This window comes from Monodelphis domestica, chromosome 5 (genome assembly GCF_027887165.1).
Source record: "Monodelphis domestica isolate mMonDom1 chromosome 5, mMonDom1.pri, whole genome shotgun sequence".
NCBI classification, from domain to species: Eukaryota; Metazoa; Chordata; class Mammalia; order Didelphimorphia; family Didelphidae; genus Monodelphis; species Monodelphis domestica.
Window position 1 is genome coordinate 78,044,590 of NC_077231.1, and position 21,636 is coordinate 78,066,225.

Below are 21,636 nucleotides of genomic sequence, written 5' to 3' on the forward strand. Positions count from 1 at the left end.
ATTCATGTTCTCATAGGGTGAAACAGCCCACCTAGGGGAGTGGTGAGCAGAGAAGGAAATTTGGATCTGGGGAATCAGTGGCTGGGTGCATTAATGTTGGGGCAGTCATTTGGCAGCCCTTTCCAAAGGTACGGTAAATACTGGCTAGACATTGCTGGTTGTTGTTTAGTCATTATAGTCAAGTCTAACTTTCATGATCTCATTTGGGATTTAATTGGCAGAGATCCTGGAGTGGTTTTCCATTTCTTTCTCTAGGTCATTTTATGGTTGGGGAAACTGAGGCAAACAGGGTTAAGTGACTTGCTCAGGGTCACACAACTAGGAAGTATCTGAGGTCAGATTTCGCAGATGAAGAAACTGAGGCAGACATGGTTAAGTGACTTGTCCACACAGCTACTGAGTATCTGAGGTTGAATGTAAACTCAAGACCTGGTGCTCTATGCTACACTTGCTCTACACTTGCTATATGCAGGTGTTTTGCTTTTTTTTTTTCTTCTCCTAATGTAAGATTATAGATGTAGAAATAGGAGGGACTCTAGAGGTTTTCCAGTCCAAATCTGTCGTTTTATAGATGAGGAAATTAAGAGACATGCCTGAGGTCCCAGGAAAAGAGTCCAGAGTTTGGATTTGAGGACAACTGCGTCTGGATCAAAGGCTGTATCATAGACTTCTTGGGCTAGTGGAGTTTATGTGGCCATTCTCTGAACAATGTTTTTAAGTGCATAAAATAAAACTACATCAGATTACAAAGTAAATCAACTATAGTAAAAACAAAAGTCATTTTCTCCATCCCAGCTAAATTCATGGACCAGGCTGGGGGGCAGGGTGGCCCTCAGATCCTCTCAATTTCCAGCTTTCTTTCTACCGTGTCACACTAGAAGTATGACCAGGATAGGGTCTGCACCACTGCTGAGTGTGGACAAATTTTTTCAAACCTGTTAATGTTCTAACCTCAGACTAAGTCTCCCCTTTAAAAAAAAAATCCAAATGAATCCAGTGGGATCCTCCAGAAATCCCACCCCAACTCGGTTTCAGAAACCGAAGAATCTCAAAGCATGTGTTTAAGGTCCATGTGGACCTTCACGAGGTCTTCTTCTCCTTCAAAGAGCCGCAGAACCTGTGATACCTTGCTAGAAGAGTTCCACTTCCAGCAGAAATGCTAGTAAACATTGTCTCAAAAGGAGAGAGTTGTGAGTTTGTTCTATGCCAGCCACTTAATCCTCCCTTCTTCAAATGAACCTTTTTCCCATTTTTGCTTCTATTCTATTTGATCATAAATAAAACTCTTGAAAACAAGAGGGTAGTGTTTCATGTGAGCAGTTTTTCTTCTCATTTGGAATCTTGAAAGAAGGAAAGCTTGATTTTTGTATCTTTCAGAGCTTCAGCTGGGCACACGGCAAAAAGAACTTTTGGACATAGATAGCTCTTCTGTGATTCTGGAGGATGGAATAACTAAACTAAATACCATCGGCCATTATGAGGTAAGACAATGATGGCTTCCATTGACTCCAGTGGCTTTTGGGCATCAGAGATATTTCCTATTCATTATTGCAGGTGAACATCACTATAAACAGGGGATGTGGTGTTATAAGCATTATGCTTCTCACATTTCAGATGGAGAAACTGAGGCATTATGATCAAATTGATTTAGAAGTAGAAGGGAGTTTCATAGACATGCATACACATATGTACACATGTTCTTCTTTTTCCTCATCTTTGGTCCCTTTAATCTCCATCAGTGCTGATCTCTCCCTGTTTAACCAGAGGGTTTCTCTTTTAATCTCTTAGTAAGCACTTACTAAGTGTCTGCCATGTTCTAGGCATTGTGCTAAGCTTTGGGGGGATCCTAATCTTAAAGAGCTTTTCTTTTTGTTTTCATTCTTTTTATTATTATGAACCTAACATATCAACAAACATGAAAGGAAAGAGAAGATTGAATTTAAATATGAATTTTGATTACATGCACCTTGTTTTTGAAATATTTATTCATTTCCATTTGGTAGTTCCAACCCCTGAACTTTTTTCTTCTCTGGGTTTTTTGTTTCATCAATGTTCTCTTTATTTTATTTATATTATATAAATACTTATATACTTATATATATATGTATGTATGTATGTATCATTCCCTACCATTTTCCCATTCCCTGCATAGGCAAAAAAAGACCTTCCTTGTAGCAAGTTAGTCAAACAAAATAAATCCACCCATTGGGTACCGTTTTGTTGGAAAACAGATGTGCCATTCCATCCCTTTAACCTATCATCATCAAGATGGCTAGCTTGCATCATTCTGCTTCAAATCATGGGTGATCGTGGCATTGATGAGAGACCTGAAGTCCTTCACAGTTTTTTTCCTTTCTAATGTTGTTATTATAACTTGTTCTCTTCACTCTGCGTCAGTTCATGTACACCTTCCCAGGTTGCTTTTCCATCATTTCTTACAGCACCATAATATTCAAATATATTCATGCGTCCTAATTCATGAAGTCATTCTCCACGTAATGGGACACTCACTTTGTTTGCAGTTCTTTCCTACAACAAAAAGGGCTGTTGGAAATATTTTTTGAATATATGAGTTTTTTTCTTCCCTTTTTTATCTCTTTGGGGCCTGGAGGGTAGACCTTGTTGAGTGTCTTTTAGGGTTGTGGTTCCCAATTGCTTTCCAGAGTGGTTGGAGAAATTCCCAAGCAAAGAGCTTATATTCTAGCAGAGATGGAAGGGACAATATTTTAGCTACCTCTAGCATCAGAATGTTAGTCCTTGGAAGGATTTTAACGGTCATCTTTAAAGTCCAACTCCCTCATTATTCTTTTAACCCTTACTTTCCATCTTAGAATCAATACTATATTTTGATTCTAAGGCAGAAGAGCAATAATGGCTGGGCAATTGGTGTTAAGTGACTTACCTAGAGCTAGGAAGTGTCTGTGGTCATATTTGAACCCAAATCCTCCTAACTTCAGTCTTGGAGCTCTATCCACTGTCCTACCTAATTGCCCCCAACCCCCTTTTTTTTATTTTTTTAAACTCTTTCTGCCTTGGAATCAACACTGTATATTGGTTCCAAAGCTGAAGAGGGGTAAGGGCTAGGCAATGGGGGTTAAGTGACTTGCTCAGGGTCACACAGCTAGGAAGTGTCTGAATCCAGATTTGAACCCAGGAGCTCCTATCTCTAGTCCTGGCTTTCCATCCACTGAGCCAACCAGCTGCCCCTCCCCCCCCCAAGTTTTTACAGATAAAAGAACTGAGGCTAGGGAGAGCAGAATGGCCTTCTTTGTGGTGATATTACCAAGTAGGAGCAGAACCAAAACCGGAACCCAGATTATTCTGACTCCCCTGAGCCACACTGTTTCCTCTGTGCTTTCCTGACTCTTTAATTCACATTTGGGAGAATTAAGTATGGGCTTATAAAAAGTATTTTTATCTATTACCCCATTAAATTATTCATTTAATGGAATTTTATGGAAATTAAAATATATATTCCGACATATTACTGCTTCTCCGGATACTCAAATTGCTTTCTTGATAGTACGGAACCATTTTGACATTGGATTATAATTGCTTCCCCGCCTGCCTCACCTAACTCAGACACTGGCCGCCAGGTCTGGCTGCCCTCTCCTGGGTCAGAGATGCGCAGTCAAATGTTCCCAGAGGCGGCATTCAATTCAGATGTCAGGGACAGAGAGAATGAGGGGTCTGCGGGCTTGGCCAGGGCCACCCAGTATCCCCAGCGAAGGCTTGCTTTTCTGGGCACCACGTATCCTTGAGGCTCTGCTTCTGTCCCTCAGACCCAAGCCAGCAAGCTGGCGTGTCCAGAAGTCCAGAGCCCGGCCCGCTGAGAAATGCCTCGCTTCGTCTTCGCCTCTGATTGATTTGTTTGGCCTGCACAGCTGTGACCATGAGGGTGATGCCAGCATCCGCGAGTCTCTCCGCCTGGCATGGGAACCGTGTACTAATGGGCACGAGCACTGTACGAAAGAGGCCAATTCCACTTATTTTCGTTAATTGAGAAAGACAGAACAAGCGACTGGAGCAGGGAAAATGAAGAACCGTTCGAGCTATCAGCAAGGGAAGGCTAAGACTTGTCAGGGGAGATAGAGAATCAGTCTTCACTGGAGACAGCGGCCGTGCTAGACACCTATCTGCTTAAGGATGATAATGAAATTAATCCTGCCTCCAGCCACTTCCCGTCCAAATGATTTATTGGCTTTAGACCAGAGTATTGCCGCCTAGTAGTAATAAATGACAAGACTAGAACTCGAGGGCTTAAAGGGTTCTCCTTCGGTTTTGAACACCCATGCTGGAGAAGCTCAGAGCTCTGAGGGACCCTCATGGGCTTCCCACACCAGACTCGACCCGGACCATCTCCCAGGGAAGAGGCACTACCCTATCCCTTCCTTCCTATCTCTTCTTTCCAAGTTTCATTTCTTTCCCCAAACAAGCCTTTCTCCTTCTCTCCCTCCCACCCATTGGAAAAAAGAAAATAAAAATCTTGTAGCAAATAGGCAAAAGCAAAGAAAGCCACTTCCATATTGGTTATGTCCACAAATGCGTCTCCTTCTGCCTCTTGGTGATGATATTACCAATTAAGAGCAGAACCAAAACCAGAACCCAGATTATTCTTATTCCCCAGAGCCACACTGTTTAGCAAATGTAGCAAATAGGTCCATCTTGGTCCATCCATCTCCTCTTCCAGTACGTGAGAGCGGGAAGAGAATGCAGGTATCTTGTTGCGGTCACTTACCCCAAGTCTATTCCACTGATCCTCCTTTCTGCCTCTTAGCCAGTACCATATTGTTTTGATGACCACTGCTTTATAGTAGAGTTTGAGATCTGGGACCGCAAGGACACCTTCCTTTGTATTTTTTTTTTCATGATTTCCCTGAATATCCTTGATCTTTTGATCTTCCAAATGAACATTGTTATGGTTTTTTTTCTAATTTAGTAAAAAAAAATTTTTTGGTAGTTCAATGAGTATGGCACTGAATAGTAAATTAATTTGGGTAGGATTGTCATTTTTATTATATTAACTCATCCCACCCATGAGCAATCAATGTTTTTTCCAATTGTTTAGATCTAGTTTTAATTGTGTGGAGAGTGTTTTGTAGTTGTGTTCATATAGTCCCTGTGTTTGTCTCGGCAGATAGATTCCTAAGTATTTTATATTGTCTAGGGTGATCTTAAATTGAATTTCTCTTTCTAATTCTTGCTGCTGAGATGTGTTGGAGATATATGGAAATGCTGATGACTTAGGTGGGTTTATTTTGTATCCTGCAACTTTGCTAAAGTTGTTGATTATTTCGACTAGCTTTTTGGTTGATTCTCTAGGATTCTTTAAGTAAATCATCATATCCGCAAAGAGTGACAGCTTGGTCTCCTCATTGCCTATTTTAATACCTTCAATTTCTTTTTCTTCTCTAATTGCTACTGCTAGTGTTTTTAGTACAAAGTTAAATAATAGGGGTGATAATGAGCATCCTTGTTTCACTCCTGATCTTATTGGGAAGGCTTCTAGTTTATCCCCATTGCAGATGATGTTTGCTGATGGTTTTAGATAGATACTGTTTATTATTTGTAGGAAAGGCCCTTCTATTCCTATACTTTCTAGTGTTTTTAATTGGAATGAGTGTTGTATTTTGTCAAAGGCTTTTTCTGCATCTATTGAGATAATCATGTGATTTTTGTTGGTTTGTTTGTTAATATGGTCAATTATGTGGATGGTTTTCCTAATATTAAACCATCCTTGCATTCCTGGTATGAATCCTACCTGGTCACAATGAATAAACCCTCATGATCACTGACTGGACTCTTTTTGCTAATATTCTATTTAAGATTTTTGCATCTATGTTCATTAAGGAGATTGGTCTGTAATTTTCTTTCTCTGTTTTTGACCTGCCTGGTTTTGGAATCAGTACCATATTTGTGTCGTAAAAGGAATTTGGTAGAACTCATTCTTTGCTCATTATGTCAAAAAGTTTGTATAATATTGAGATTAGTTTTTCTTTGAATATTTGATAGAATTCATTGGTGAATCCATCTGGACCTGGGGATTTTTTCTTAGGGAGTTCTTTGATGGTTGTTCAATTTCTTTTTCTGATATGGGGTTGTTTAGGTATTCTGTTTCTTCTGTTAATCTAGGCAATTTATATTTTTGTAAATATTCATCCATATCACCTAGATTAGCATATTTATTGCCATATAATTGGGCAAAATAGTTTTTAATGATTGCCTTAATTTCCTCTTCATTAGAGGTGAAGTCTCCCTTTTTCATCTTGGATACTGTCAATTTGGTTTTCTTCTTTCCTTTTTTAAATTAGACTGACTAGTACTTTGTTTATTTTATTTGTTTTTTCAAAGTACCAGCTTCTAGTCTTATTTATTAAATTAATAGTTCTTTGACTTTCAGTTTTATTAATTTCTCCTTTGATTTTTTGGATCTCTAATTTAGTCTTCATCTGAGAGTTTTTCATTTGTTCACTTTCAAGTTTTTAAATTTGCATGCCCAATTCATTGACCTCTGCCCTCTCTAATGTGTTAATATATGAACTCAAGGATATGAATTTTCCCCTAAGTACTGCTTTGGCTGCATCCCATAGATTTTGAAAGGATGTCTCATCATTGTCATTTTCTTCGATGAAATTATTGTTTCTATGCTTTGTTCTTTAACTGATTTTGGAAAATCATATTGTTTAATTTCCAATTAATTTTTGATTTGACTCTCCATGTAGCCTTACTAATGATTATTTTCATTGCATTGTGGTCTGAGAAGGTTGCATTTATTATTTCTGCTCTTTTGCACTTGTTTGCAACTTTTTTATGCCCTAGTATGCCCCCTTCTATGTTAGAGTTGTTACTAAGATAGGAAGTAAGGGGTTTTTTTTAAATTCTATATTTAGGATACTTTGGACAATGCTAGATTATTCTGGAAAAACTTGGGTTTGATATTACTGCGGCTCTTAATAATAGATCATATTGTGCTTTAGGGTTTACCAAAGACTTTGCATGAGAGAAAGTATAAGCTCCAATAGGGCAAGTATTGTATTTGCCTGGCTTAGAGTGGATGCTTCATCCTGTTTGTTGATTGCTCAATCCATTGAGATGCTAAGGATACTGTTGATGTTGAAAGGAAGCTGCTTGGCCTCCTGTGCAGAGAGATAGCTTGGGAATACAGGTACTAATCTAAGCAGCTGCAGTTATTCAGATATCCAGCATGTGTTTCTCGGATACCTAATAGAAACAAATTCTTGCACTAGGTCCTGGAGTGAGATGGGATTTATGTGAAGGAGCATAGAGCTCTTGGAATCTCATAGCCTCATTTCTTTTAAATCCTTGCCCTCTCTCTTAGAATCTATTAGAAGTATCCATTCCAAGGCAGAATGGTAAGGATTAGGCAACTGTGATGAAGTGGCTTGCCCAGTGTCACAGAGCTAGTAAGTATCTGAGGTCGGATTGGAGCCCATGTTGTCTTGACTCCACATCTGGAGCTTTATCCATGGAGCCATGTAACTATCCCCACAACCCCATTTTATACATGGAGACAGAGGCTCATTGTGGCTGAAAATCTTACCAGCAGCTATCTGGTAATGCCTGGAATCGTCTCTTTCCTCCCCTCCACCTTTTAGAACCCCAACTTCCTTCAAGATGCAGCCATCTTCTAAAGATGCTTTTCCCAAATTCTAGTCCTTTCACTAGGATTATCTTTCATCTTTTTGTTGCTTGGTTATTTTCAGTCCTGTCCGACTCTTTGTGAATCCGTTTGGGTTTTTCTTGGCAGAGACACTGGAGTGATTAGCCATTTCCCTCTCCAGCTCGTTTTACAAATGAGGAAACTAAGGCAAGCAGGGTGAAGTGACTCACCCTGGGTCACTCAGCTGGTAGGTGTCTGAGATCAGATTTAAACCAAAGAGGATGAGCCCTCCTGACTCCACACCTGGTAATCAATTCACTGGCCTTCACCCTATTTTTTAGGTATCTTGTGTGTCACCAATTGTTTCACTGTTATCTCTTTGAGATGGTGGATTTTTGTTGTTTCTTTCTATTCCTAGTACTTAACCTAGTGCTGCAAACATTGAGTTCTTAATAAATGCTTACTGATTCATTGATTGATTGATTGGTGAGCATAGGGGCACGGAGAATGATGTAACCCATCAGAGGTTTTATTTTATCAGTCCCTCCAGAACCAATTGGTGTATCCAAAACCAAACCCATAGAAGAGACTGATTTATGAAAAAGTAAATTTGTCCATTTGTAAGGGGGGGATGTAAAGGATGATCTGAGCCATCATTTTCATGAGGTGCTATTTCCCGATAGGTCTCCCACTTAGGCAAGAATATAAATTGTTAGCTTGCTTATAGAGCAGAAGCAAGCGGCTATTTATTCTTAAGGGTTGTTTTTTTTAATCAAATGGTGATAGCCTGATAAATTGCTCCTCTTGACTCAAGGTTGGTAACCCTAGAACCGACACTGTTCAAGACCGTCCTCATTGCAAATATGCTGCCCTATCGTCTCTGTAAGCCATTGAAATGTCTTGGAAATGTCAGTATTGCAGCCAGTCTGACTGTTAGCATTTCCATGAAAATATCTACGGGACATGAAATATGGATGATCAGCGATTGTAGAAGCATCCCAACACCTCACACATTCTAACCGAGTCTGTTGCTCGCTGTGCAGAATATGGCTCCATAGAACATTTGGTCTAAGCAATAAAGTGGGGGTAATCATTGGCCTTGAATTTTCAAGTTGTAAAACCCCCAAACAGTGGCCAGACAGGATTATGCAATCGTGCCTCATCAGAGGCAAATCATGTAAGCTCTGCAGGCTTCAGTTTCCTCTTTTGAAATCAATAGCAAACAAGGTCCCTTCTCTCTCTGCACCTATGATTCCACGAAGCCACCTAAGCAGCCACTTTTGGTAGCCCTTCTTATCAAGAAGTGCTTCCTTTTCTTTTTATTATATCACATTTAGCATTCAAAATACATTTTTTAATTCTATAAAGGCATAATAGTCTTTGAGACTTTTTTGCTGCTTTTGTTTGGGGATGGGTTTTGTTTGTGTTTGGGTCCAGATCTATATTTGGTACAGGATTTGGTAGAGTATTTAGCCCAATGCCTGGCACATAGTAGGCACTTAATAGGTGCTTCTTTCCTTCCTCTCTCTGGACCATCCTGAATTGAATTATTGATGTGATTCATTTAAGGCATCATGGTAGAATGGAAAGAGTAGTAGATTCAAATCCTGGCTTTGCCACTTACAACCTTGATGGCCTTGAACAACTGATGTTAATCCCTTCCAGTTCCTGTGGTCATTTCATCACTACTTGTCAATATTTTGACATTTTGGCAACTGGACAGAATATTAGGAAGCAGGTCCCTTTGTAAAAGTTTAAAATCTATGGAACCCTCAGGACAGATAAGTGCCATAGCAGATAGAGTGCTGGGTATGGAGTCAGGAAGACTCATCTTCCTGAGTTTAAATCTGGCCTCAGACACTAAGTATGCAGCCCTGGGCAAATCACTTACCCTCATTTGCCTCTATTTCCCCATCTGTAAAATGAGCTGGAGAAGGAAATGGCAAACCATTCCAGTATTTTTTGCCAAGAAAACCCCAAATGAAGTCACAAAGAATTGGATGTGACTAAAATGATTGAACAACAACATGGTACCCGCAAGTATGGAAGAGGGTGATTGTGGTGTTGTAGACTGGATTTGCCCACCAGGGCCCCCAGCTTGCATCTGTGAGTCATTCATTTGGTACATCAGCATCTCGTCCACTGTCATGATTGCTTTCAATCTCGTCCAAGCAGAGATTCTGTTTCTCTCCTGCCAGGATATTGCCAGGTTTGCAGCAGCCGAGGGGTTAAGCTTATAACCCCATTAAGAAGGGAGCAGCATTTTTCCTCACTATAATTAAATCCTCCCAGAACTGCTTCTGTCACTGACTTTTGCTTTAGGTGGGCTGTTCCTGTGAAACAGAGCGCTGCTGCCTGAGCGCCCCGATATGTGCAGGATCAATTTCTCGAGAAACACGCCCCTCGAGGAAACAAGGATTTCCTCTGGAATCCACCACTTTTTCTCCATCTTCCATCGAAGCTTACCTTTCCTCTAATGACAGCTAAACCCATTCCTTGAACAGTCTTCAGGTGAGGCAGGGAACAAAAGGAAAGGAATCAAAATTACAACCTCAAAGAGCCTCAATCGCTTAGCTCTAAGTCGCAAGGGAGGGGGATGCTTGACGATCCTTTACGTCTACTGTGAAGTTTCCTTCCTTGCTTCTCAGGTTTTCAAATGGCATTACTATTCACAGCTGTTGCTCAGCGTCATGTAATCTCAGAGTTGGAAGGGACCCTTTAGAGACCACTGAAACCAGGCGTTCTGGACCTTTTTTTTTTTTTTAAACCCTTACCTTCTGTCTTAGAATCCAGACTAAGTATTAGTTCCAAGGCAGAAGAGGGGTAAGGGCTAGGCAATGGGGGTTAAATGACTTGCTCAGGGTCACCCAGCTAGGAAGTGTCTGAGACCAGATTGGAACCTAAGACTCCTGATCTTTAGGTTTAGCTTTCTGTCCACTGAGCCACCTTCCTGCCCTGCCTTTGGCTTTCTTGTGTTAATTATAGACCCCTGTGGCAGTCAGGGGAAACAACTGAACCCATTCTTCAAGTTGTTTAAATGAATAAGGTAAAAATATAGAATTACAGAGGAAAGCAGTTATATTAAAATACAGTTATGAACATTTTTCCAAATAATTCTATCAAAGCTATAGAATTATTTGGAAAATATTCATATTTTTGACCATTTATTAATTGGTGAATAGCTCATATTTTTGTAAATTTGACCATGTTCTCTATATATTTTAGATAAAATATAATTTATTTAAATAAAATATTTTATTAATAAGTATAAAAATAGCATTATGAACATTTTTTAAACAATTAACAGATCCCAGGTTAAAAACCCTTGGTCTACTGCAATCCATATGGGAGCAAGAATGCCCTCTAAGGATGACCTGATAAATGGTCAGCCAGTTTCTACTTGCTTATCTCTACGAAGAGAAATGTGTTAATTATTGCATAGAGTTTAGGACTTGGAGTTGGGGAGGCCTGAGTGCAAACCCTGCTCCAGACCTTGGGTAAACCACTTGAGCTCTCTGTGCCTTATCAGTTCCTCCTTTGGACTAGAGGACCAATAAAGTCCCATCCAGCCCTGTATGTATGATGCTGTGAACTCTCTCCCTTCCTAAAAGCCCTTTCCACTTTTCTCTTGTTCCATTTAATTAGAAGTCTTTCCTTTTCATCTTAATATATCATATTTGGCATTCCAAAGCCATTGTGTAGTTCTATAAGGACATAACGGTATTTGAGATTTTTTTTGTTGTTTCTTTTGTTTATCACTATCAATTAGCAATCATAACAGCCCCAGAGAATAACAGAAGGCCCTTGCTTTTATGAAAAGCTGTTCCGTGCAACTTGGGGACAGAGAATTTCAAACAAAGAAACAGTAAGAATTTGGCTTTCCATCTCCTTGCTCAGACTGCCAGGTCATCCTTCCTTTTCAATGATGGTGGCTTGATGAGTTCCTCATTTAAAGGGGCAGCAAGGTGGCTCAGTGGATCGAGAGCCAGGCATAGAGACAGGAGGTTCTGGGTTCAAATTTGACCTCAGACACTTCCTAACTGTGTGACCCTGGGTAAGTCCCTTAACCCTCATTACCTAGTCCTTATCACTCTTCTGCCTTGGAACCAATACACAGTATTGATTTTAATACAGAGAGTAAAGGTTGTTGTTTTGTTTTTTTTAACATAAAACAAAATTTACAAGTCATTTATTTGCCTTTTCTGGACAACCTCAGTTGCTTCTGTTGTAAAATGAGAGGTTTGAATTAGATCCCTTTTAGGGTCCCTTCAATCAATCAGGAAGAATTTATTAAGTGCCGTGAACTATAACGAGGCACTGAGGATATACAAAAATGACAGTGAATCATCCTTGCCCTCAATAAGGTTACTGTCTAGCAAGGAAGACAATCTATTTTCTTAGAAATATGGTCAGAGCTCTTATTCTATAAAAATAGAGTCCTGGGCACCCAGAGCTGATTTCCGATGAAGGAGGAGGAAGGGAGGGCATGTATCGGCCACGTATCCTCACTGTTTTTCCTTGTTTGGGAAATCTTTTTGGACGTTCTGTCTTGGGTGTCAAGAGTCAAGTTTATGTGATGTGATGTGATGTGCCCACTCTGACAGGTCTGTGCCAGCTAGCCCTGAGCTGCCTTCACTGAAGGACCAAGCAAGGTCACGGTCCCTGGGAGCGGAGCACAGAGATGGGAATGGAATTTCTTGAGCTGTGGCTTCTAGAAGGCAGGCAGAGGAAGGAGCTTCATGACATCAAATGATGATTTTGCATAATTCTGTTTTAGCACATTTGCCAAATCAGAGATTAAAATGTTTGGCTATTTGGGAAGTTTTTCCATTTTTCTTCATTCGTTTTAATACAGGGGAAGAATGAGGTGCATGCCCTATTCAATCCCCTGAATGACTTCAGTATAATTCTTAGGGCAAATTAGCAATGGAAATTTTTCAAGAGAATTAGTCCTTGTGGAATTGTCACGTCAGACCTAACTTAGGGGTCACCCAATCCAACTCTCCCATTTTTTTTACACATGAGGAACACTGAGGCTTCACGGGATTAGAGATTTGCCCTGTTGCCACAGAAATAGTAAGTAGGAATTTGAATTGGGGTCCTAGTTGATTTTGGGAGCCTTAGCGATTTATCCATCTCTGGCTAGTGTGTAGGAGAAGCAGGACTTGAACCTGGGCCTTCGTGATTCCAAAGCTGACAATCTGGGACCTATGCTGTGGTGCCTTGTCTCAGCTGATTTCAAAAGATTCACTTGATTTATTGATTTATGGAAATCTCTCTCTAGGAGCTGATGACTCATAATTCTTTTGAAGGAAAGATTTCAAGGGTCCTTAGCATCTCCCTTCCCCACACCAGAGTGTCCAGTTGGTCAAAGGAAAACAATACTCTCTTTTTCCTCCATCCCTTGAGTGTTATGAGAAGCTGGAAGGAATTTAATTTGAAGTGAACATGGGGACCTGGTCTGCCCTTGGTTGGAGACATTTGTCTCTGCCACGCATTCAGCCAGTGACATTAACCTTTCTTAGATTTAATTTAGTTTCCATCCCAAGCTCAGAGGCCCATCAGAGGCTACCTGCTTCCCGATTAATGAGCTTTTAAGGCTGCCTCCTATGAATCACACAGAGCTCTGTTTAACCCTTGTGATTTTAGGGATGTTCCCGAAAGCTTTTCTCTTTTCCACTTTGCAGCAGCATGAAGGAGAAAACAGAAATATATTCTTTAAAAAACATACACACACATCTGTACAGGAACAATTTTTCTGTCTTCACAATTGAGTTAAAGTGTCTTATGGGGGAAAAAAATTGCTCCAGCCCCAGAGCAGCTGTGAAACGCTTCACAAGATAAGATTAGAGTTATCTTTAAAACAGCCACCACCACACAAACACATACACACACGCACACACATGCACGCACATACACATATACACCCTCTACTAATAAAATACATTTACACTTGCTCTTGAAAGATAATTTCAGAGTAAAATCTCTTGGACGCCAGCCCCATCTTTCTGCACAATATCTTAATGCCCGAGAGCAGTGCCAACACTTGGCTTTGTTGCCAGCTTCTGAAAAGACACTTGAACTTCTGGCAAAGATCCCTATCAGAGGGGCCCGTCCGTTGTGTCTGTGATTATAGAGTAAGGGTGCTTGCTTTTGGCAAAACACAGCATCTGACAGCAGTGGAGTATTGGCTCAACACTCAACAGGGTCCGTTTGGGATTCATTCTTTGACAATTACCCACAATGATTCACTCGTTTCTTTAAAAAATAAAAAAAATAAAAAAGAATATTTATTGGTGGAAAAAAACCAGAGTTTATCCAACTCTCCATGAGGAATGGAGGAGGAATTTTGTAAAAATATTTAAATCTTCCCCCAAGCTCATGGTGTTTTGAAGTTTTGTTCAAGTAAGGATAGCTACAGAGGGTGGTCGTGGAGAGGAGAGCTTCACCGAGTGGGATTGATTTTCATTTTAATTGGAGTGTGTATGATGAGACAAGTAAATGACACTGCTTGGAGAAAAGACATGTGAAGAGTTTGGTAATAGGGGCTAGAGCATGGCCTCCAGGAAAATGGAAGTCATAGTCTCACTATCCTCACTAGTCTATTTTTTTTTTAAATTTAAACCCTTACCTTCTGCATAGAATTAATACTGTATATTGGTTCCAAGACAAAAGAGCTATAAAGGCTATGCAGTGGGGGTTAAGTGTTTTTCCCAAGGTCATAGAACTAGAAAGTGTCTGAGTCCAAATTTGAACCCAGGACCTCATCTCTTTCTATCCACTGAGCCATCTAGCTAGGCCCCCTCACTAGTCTCTTAGACCCCATATGGAATATTATGTTCAGTTCTGAACACTATGGTTTAAGGACATGAAGAGGACAACCAGGATGGCAGAGAGCCTTGAGTTCTTGTCATCTGAGGCTGGCTTGGAGGAGCTGGTCACAGCCTAAAGTCTCTAGAGAAGTTCTAGGGAAGACATAATAGGTGTCTGCAGGTATCAGAAGGGCTTTTGTGTGGAAGAGGGATAAGGCCTAAACGCACAGTGTGGGGTAGAAATTTCAAAGATGCTAGGAAAAACTATCTAAAAATTAGAGCTCTGTATTTATAGCTGTGCTCTTTGTACTGGCAAAAACAAAAACAAAAAATGAGGGGATGCCCTTTGATTAGGGAATGGCTGAACAAATCGTATTATCTGTTGGTGATGGAATACTATTGTGCTGAAAGGAATAATGAACTGGAGGAATTCCACGTGAACTGGATTGACCTCCAGAAATTGATGCAGAGTGAAAGGAGCAGAACCAGGAGAACATTGTACACAGAGACCGATACATTATGGCACAATCGAATGTAATGGATTTTTCTACCAGTAGTAATGCAATGATTCAGGACAATCCGGAGGGACTAATGAGAAAGAACACTATTCCACATCCAGAGAAAGAACTGTGGGAGCAGAAACACAGAAGAAAAACAACTGCTTAATTGCTGGGAGACCATCATACCCACACTGGCTGACAAGGTCACAGTTTGGGAGATGGGAATTGCAAGGCAATCCTCAGAAAATGATGCCCTCACTGATCCCCTTCTGTGACTTCTCTCTCTTTAACTTCCCTTAATAATGGATGATTATTGTTCTCTCTCCAATATAAAAGAAATTATATAAGAGCAAAGACTTATAGAATAAACGTATATCCTACCTTAATCCCTCCATGTTATTACCCTAAAAGAATTAAAACCTAAAGATCACTACCCATTACCTCCTCCTTTCCCTCTCCACAGAGTTACATTCATTCCTATTACAAGCCAGGCAAGCCAAGAACATCAATCACCTTCTAGACACATTCCACTGAATTCTGTTTATGGACAGAAACCAGGCAACATTGCCAGGTGCTTTAAAGTAATACAAGAAAAACAGAACTTGTAAATTGAGGAAAACCCCAAATCTGGTCTGTCATTAAATTGCCTTCTAACCATGTACCTAGCTACAAAATGTTTTGTTACCCATCTTCTAAGTAATTGTGATTGATTGTGAATGCTGATCAGAAGCAACAATGATTCTCCTAGGTCAGGGAGAACTAACCTCTAGATCACCCTGTCTATGTCATTCATCTATTGCAACAATGTTTCATTGACTATCTCCTTAGGCTACACAGTCTGTTGTTAAGTTCCATGGAAATACATATATATATATAGGAAATTGCCAAAGAAGTGTGTAATCACCAGCCTATATAATAAACGAACCTCTGTGCTATGGCAGAACACTGTGTGTCGCCTATGCACGTGGGCCTGAGCACACAGTGTCTCTCATCTCCATTACTTGGCTGGATCATCACATCTTGATGGAGGACATCGTCACCCTCAAGAGAGACTGCTGGGCAACTCTCAAAGCTTGATCACATGGGTCAATGGGGATATGATTGGAGAGGTAGACTCTAAAAGATCACGCTAGTACAAATATCAATAATATGGAAATAGGTCTTGATCAATGACACATGTAAAACCCAGTGGAATTGCTCATTGGCAATGTGAGGGAGCTGGAAAGAGGGAAGAGAAAGAACATGACTCATGTAACCATGGAAAAAATATTCTACATTAATTAAATAAAATTTAAAAATAAAATAAAAATTAGAGCTCTGGAAACTCCTCAAGAAGGGGCAAATTCAGGGGCAGCTAGGTAGCTTGGTGGATTGAGACTCAAGCCTAGAGATGGGAGGTCCTAGGTTCAAATCTGGCCTCCGACACTTCCCCGCTGTATGACCCTGGGCAAGTCGCTTAACCCCCATTGCCTAGCCCTTATCACTCTTCTGTCTTAGAACCAATACCCAGTACTGATTCTAAGATGGAATGTAAGGGTTTATATAAAAAAAAATTTTTTTTTTTTAAAGAAAGGGGCAAATTCCCCCTCCTTGGATGTCTTCAAATAGTATTTGCACACCCAGGCAACATATACATACCCGTTTTGTTTTCTGTCATCTTTTGTTTTTAATTTTTCTTCTTAGTTCCAAATTCTCCCTCCCTCCATCCTCTTTCCCATCTATTGAGAAGACAAACAATAAGATACCCTTTATAAATGGGAAGTCAATTGCCTGTGTGAGTGGAGATTTCTTTTGTGTAGAGTTTGGACTAGACCTTTGCTAAAGTGATGCTGTAACGAATGCCTAGTTAGCAACTAAAACCCAGACCATCCTGATTGCTGGGTCTGTTGAATAGATCAGGCATTCTTAACCTTTTTGTGTGTCCTGGATCCCTTTGGCAGAATCTGATGAAGCTTTTTGGCCCCCTTCTCAGAATAATTTTTTCCAGTACATAAGATATACAGGAACCAATTGAAATATTAATTCAGGTGAACCAATTGAATATTTAAATAGAGGTGGATTTTTTTACATCCAAATTCATAGACCCTCCCTCTGAAGTCTAACTGGTAAGATCCCCTGTGACAGAGGAAAGCAGTCTGAGCTCTTCATGCCCTATGAAATCACCTGGACCCATTTAATACTCAATATCCATCTCTTATCCCATCTCTTTCACATTATGAATCTGCCTCCTGGAACTTGGTCAGGATTGGGACTTTTATTGTTCAATCATTTTCAGTCATATGACCCCATTTGGGGTTTTCTTGGTGAAGATTTTGGAGTGGTTTGCCCTTTCCTTCTCCACCTCATTTTACAGATGAGAAAACTGAGGCAAGCAGGGGGAAGTGACTTGCCCAGAGTCACACAGCTGGTAAATCTGAGACCAGATCTGAACTAACAAAAGAGTGTACCTCCTAGGTGCCCAAGTTGGGAACTAAGAGTCTACATATATCCCTGATTCTCTTTCCTATAGCAGGTGCATCCAGTAGACCCAGGTAGCACATTGATAAAGAGCAAACCATTGAGTCTCTTGGTTCCTGGATAAAATGAAATGTCTATGAGCTTCAAAAACAAAAATGGTGCCCATCTTTTGTAACTGGCTCATATTTGGAATTTCATAGCATTCACATGTCAATAAAAGTAAGCCAAGCTATAGCCAAGCTAACCAAAGTAACATGATTGAATATGAAGATTATATACTGCAGGGGGATGGGATCGAGATGGAGGCGGGGAAACCTCCTAGAGTGCCAGTTTTTAATCCAAGCTCAGAAGCCAACTCCTTACCATATGGTTCAGGGTGAAACTGGCATCTGTGTCTGAACCAGCAGCCTTGTGCCAGAAAGTAGCTCCAAGGGGATGGGGAGATTTTCTTTCTATTCAAACAAAGACCTGTTTTTCTACTTACCTAGCTTGTTGTCATTTTAGTAATATGTAATTAAGAGTCAACTCTAAGTAATTGAGTTTTGCCAGGAGATGGAATATTTTTCCCTTTCCATTCATATATGCTGCCCACAAGCTCCTGGCCTTTCTGAAATTTCTATTAAAGAATCCTAACAACTTTAAAGGCAATTTTCAGCCACTACAGCTTCCCCTAATCCTCAGACATCATACAAATGTTTTCTTTTAGACCAGAATTATTTACCTTTTTTTCCCTATTTTGTGGTCCTCTTTGGGAATCTAGGGATGCCTATGGACCCCTTCTCAGAATCACATTTTATTTATTTTTTAAATGATATTTTATTTGATCATTTCCATGCATTATTCATTAAAGACAAAGATCATTTTCTTTTCCTTCCCCCCCAACCCCATAGCCAACATGTGATTCCACTGGGTATCACATGTGTTCTTGATTCGAACCCATTGCCATGTTGTTAGTATTTGCATTAGAGTGTTCATTTAGAGTCTCTCCTCTGTCATGTCCCCTCAACCGCTGTAGTCAGGCAGTTGCTTTTCCTCGGTGTTTCTACTCCCACAGTTTGTCCTCTGCTTATGAATAGTGTTTTTTTCTCCTAGATCCCTGCAGATTGTTCAGGGACATTACACCACCACTAATGGAGAAGTCCATTACGTTCAATTATACCACAGTGTATTAGTCTCTGTGTACAATGTTCTCCTGGTTCTGCTCCTCTCGCTCTGCATCACTTCCTGGAGGTTGTTCCAGTCTCCATGGAATTCCTCCACTTTATTATTCCTTTGAGCACAATAGTATTCCATCACCAACATATACCACAATTTGTTCAGCCATTCCCCAATTGAAGGGCATCCCCTCATTTTCCAATTTTTGGCCACCACAAAGAGTGCAGCTATGAATATTCTTGTACAAGTCTTTTTCCTTATTATCTCTTTGGGGTACAAACCCAGCAGTGCTATGGCTGGATCAAAGGGTAGACACAGAATAACATTTTAAATGCCAAAGGAAGCCCATTCTAATGGAGTGAAAATGGAATTTCTTTCCCCATCCCTCCTCAAGAGTATGAAGTCCCTGGAAAGATCTCTGGGGGCCCCATGTTAAGAGTCCCTGCTTTAGATACAGGGAGATGATTTAATGTAGGACTGAAGAGGGAATTTGTGGGTTTGTTTTTCCCCTGTAATGCTATATATTTTTCATTTTTTAGACAAGATAGACATTTCTGTCTAGGATATTTTAGATACAGCCTTACCTTACCCAAGAAAAGTAAGTTCAATTTAAATAGAGTTATTCATTCAATACACATTTGGCTTGTTTTGTGTTAGGTGCTGCAAATACTACAACAACAGCAGCAGCCACCTCTGCAATAAAGTCCCTTGCCTCAAGGCATCTTTTGCTTTGGCTGTTTCTTAGGGCCCCTCTTCACTCTGTGATTCTCAGATTCCTTCCATGGTGGATGCTGATCAGTCTTTTATTTGTATACTTTCAGATTTCAAATGGATCTACCATCAGTGTCTTCAAGAAGCTCTCAAATTTTACATCAGGTAACAGACAGTGTTGGTAGCTCAAGAAATATTCATGTTCTTCTCAGTCCCAGATGGGCTGTCCTAGAAGGGGGGGTTCTGCTGAGACTCAAGGCAGATCCCAGGGGCTTCTCTTTCTGCCTCCAAGAAAATCTGGGAAATGAAGCCAAAAGAACTGAAATTGTAACTCAGTTTAAAATGAGATCTCTTTAAATTTCTTTAAAAAGAGAGTGGTGGGGCAGCTGGGTAGCTCAGTGAATTGAGAGCTAGCCCTAGAGACGGGAGGTCCTAGGTTCAAATCTGGCCTCAGACACTTCCCAGCTGTGTGACCCTGGGCAAGTCACTTGACCCCCATTGCCTAGCCCTTACCACTCTTCTGCCTTGGAGCCAATACACAGTATTGACTCCAAGACGGAAGGTAAGGGTTTAAAAAAAAAAAAAGAGTGGTGCTGGTGGTGCTGGTGGTGGTGGTAGTGATAATAGTAATGGCGGAAGTAATGGTGATGATGATGATGCCCAAGGTCAGCCTCTCTCCTCTCTCCTCTTCTCCCCTCTTCCTTCCTCTTTTCCTTTTTTCCTCCTCCCATCATCTTCCTCTCCTTTCCCTCTTATCCTTCCTCATCCTTCTTCTCTTACCTTCCCCCTACTTTCCCTTTTAAAAAAATCATGAGATTCTTGATTTCTTTGGAATAGGGAACTTCCAGTAAGAAAACTCCCTTCCTCCAAAGCAGATCAGAATCTTCTCTGCAGAGAGTTGCCAAGGGCATTGAGATAGTTTAAGTGACTAGCCTTAAGGTCATATAGCCAAAATGAATCAAAGGCAGGTTTTAAACCCAGGCTTTCTGCCGTTTAAGATGCCTGTTCCCCTTCTTTGAGAATTATCATCAGTATCACTATTATCTATTCTGCTATAATTTCATTGATTTTGGGAGCTCCCAATGAGGACATTTCTTCTGCAAATGCAGGTCACCACTTTCTATAAGATTTATAGCCTTAGAGAGTTGCCAGGACCCCAGGAGCTAAATGACTTGTCCAGGGGCACACACCCAGTATATGTTTGAGGCAGTACTTGAATCAGGCCATCTCTAACCACTTTACTGCCTCTTAATCAGGACCATCCTCAAGCCGAGCTCTCAGTCACTGTTTTTATTTTTTTTTTGTGGGTTTTTTGTTTTTATTTTTGAGAAGACACAGAAGTTTTTCTAATGACCAGAACAGGAAGAATGTTGATAATCTCAGAGGCCCCATAACTTCTGAATAAGCAAGATAATCTCCTTGGGCAGCCACAGGATTTCCATTTGTGTTCATACAAGAGCATGTGTGAGATCCTCCAAATGGAATGTGTCATTCTCTCCCCACCACCCAAAAGGGAGGGAGGGAGCAATCAGGGGAGAAATGGACAAGACTTCCTTATTGACAGAGGTGGGATCATGGCCAGAAGACATCATGCGACCATCAGATTCAGTTCCTTTGGAAAACTCTGGGTCATTGGATTTATTTTTTGTTTATTAGCAATTTATTTATTGTGATTTCATTAACCTAATGAGGAAACCACTGCCCAGAACACCAGGGTCACAAGCCAATATGTGTCAGAAATGGGCCTTAAATCCAGTTTTTCCTGGTTCTGCAGCCAGCTTGCTGTCCCTTCCACCATGTTGATGTGGGCCTTCACGGTCATCCGGTCCAGTCCAATCCCCTTAGCTGAGAGATGAAGAAGGCAGCTTAGAAAAATTAAGTGATTTGCCTCAGGTAGCCCAGCTAGTAAATGTCCAAGGTAGAATCTGAACCTGGGTCTCTCCAAATCCAAGACCAACACTATAGCCCACCACACTGTGCTCCCCCTCAATGTACCCCCAATATATTCTCCTGAGAGCTGGTGAATTTCTGCTAAGCCCCATCAGTCCCCTGTTTACCAAGTTTTCTCATTAATATAGTCCTCATTTATAAGTTATAAACCCGGGAATGCGCTTCTGGGATTCTGTCTCCTCTATTAGAAACAGCCTTTAAACAAACAAACAAAACAAAATCAGCCATAAAATGCAGGCTCTGGAAAGGGGGGAAGAAAATCACGCCCATGTATCATATCATTGCAAATAATTGTGTGTTTCATCAAAACACCAGCACCGAGGATCTCTGGGAATTCGATATGTTGAGCTCTTTAGAGAGAAAAAAGGGCTGGTCCAATGGAAAGATCAACCGGCTTTTGAGTCCATTTTCCATCTTTATTGTGACCTTT

General features: G+C 40.6%; 1 protein-coding gene across 1 annotated transcript in view; it reads left to right on the forward strand.

Annotated features, from left to right (window-relative positions):
- Nucleotides 1-21,636, forward strand: part of PLXNC1 (plexin C1) — a 243,579-nt gene that overhangs the window by 204,274 nt on the left and 17,669 nt on the right. The window contains exons 23-24 of the mRNA XM_001370068.4: nt 1,378-1,481; nt 19,367-19,421. Of these exons, the coding sequence (XP_001370105.2) occupies nt 1,378-1,481; nt 19,367-19,421 (159 nt within the window). The remainder of the gene's footprint in view (nt 1-1,377; nt 1,482-19,366; nt 19,422-21,636) is intronic.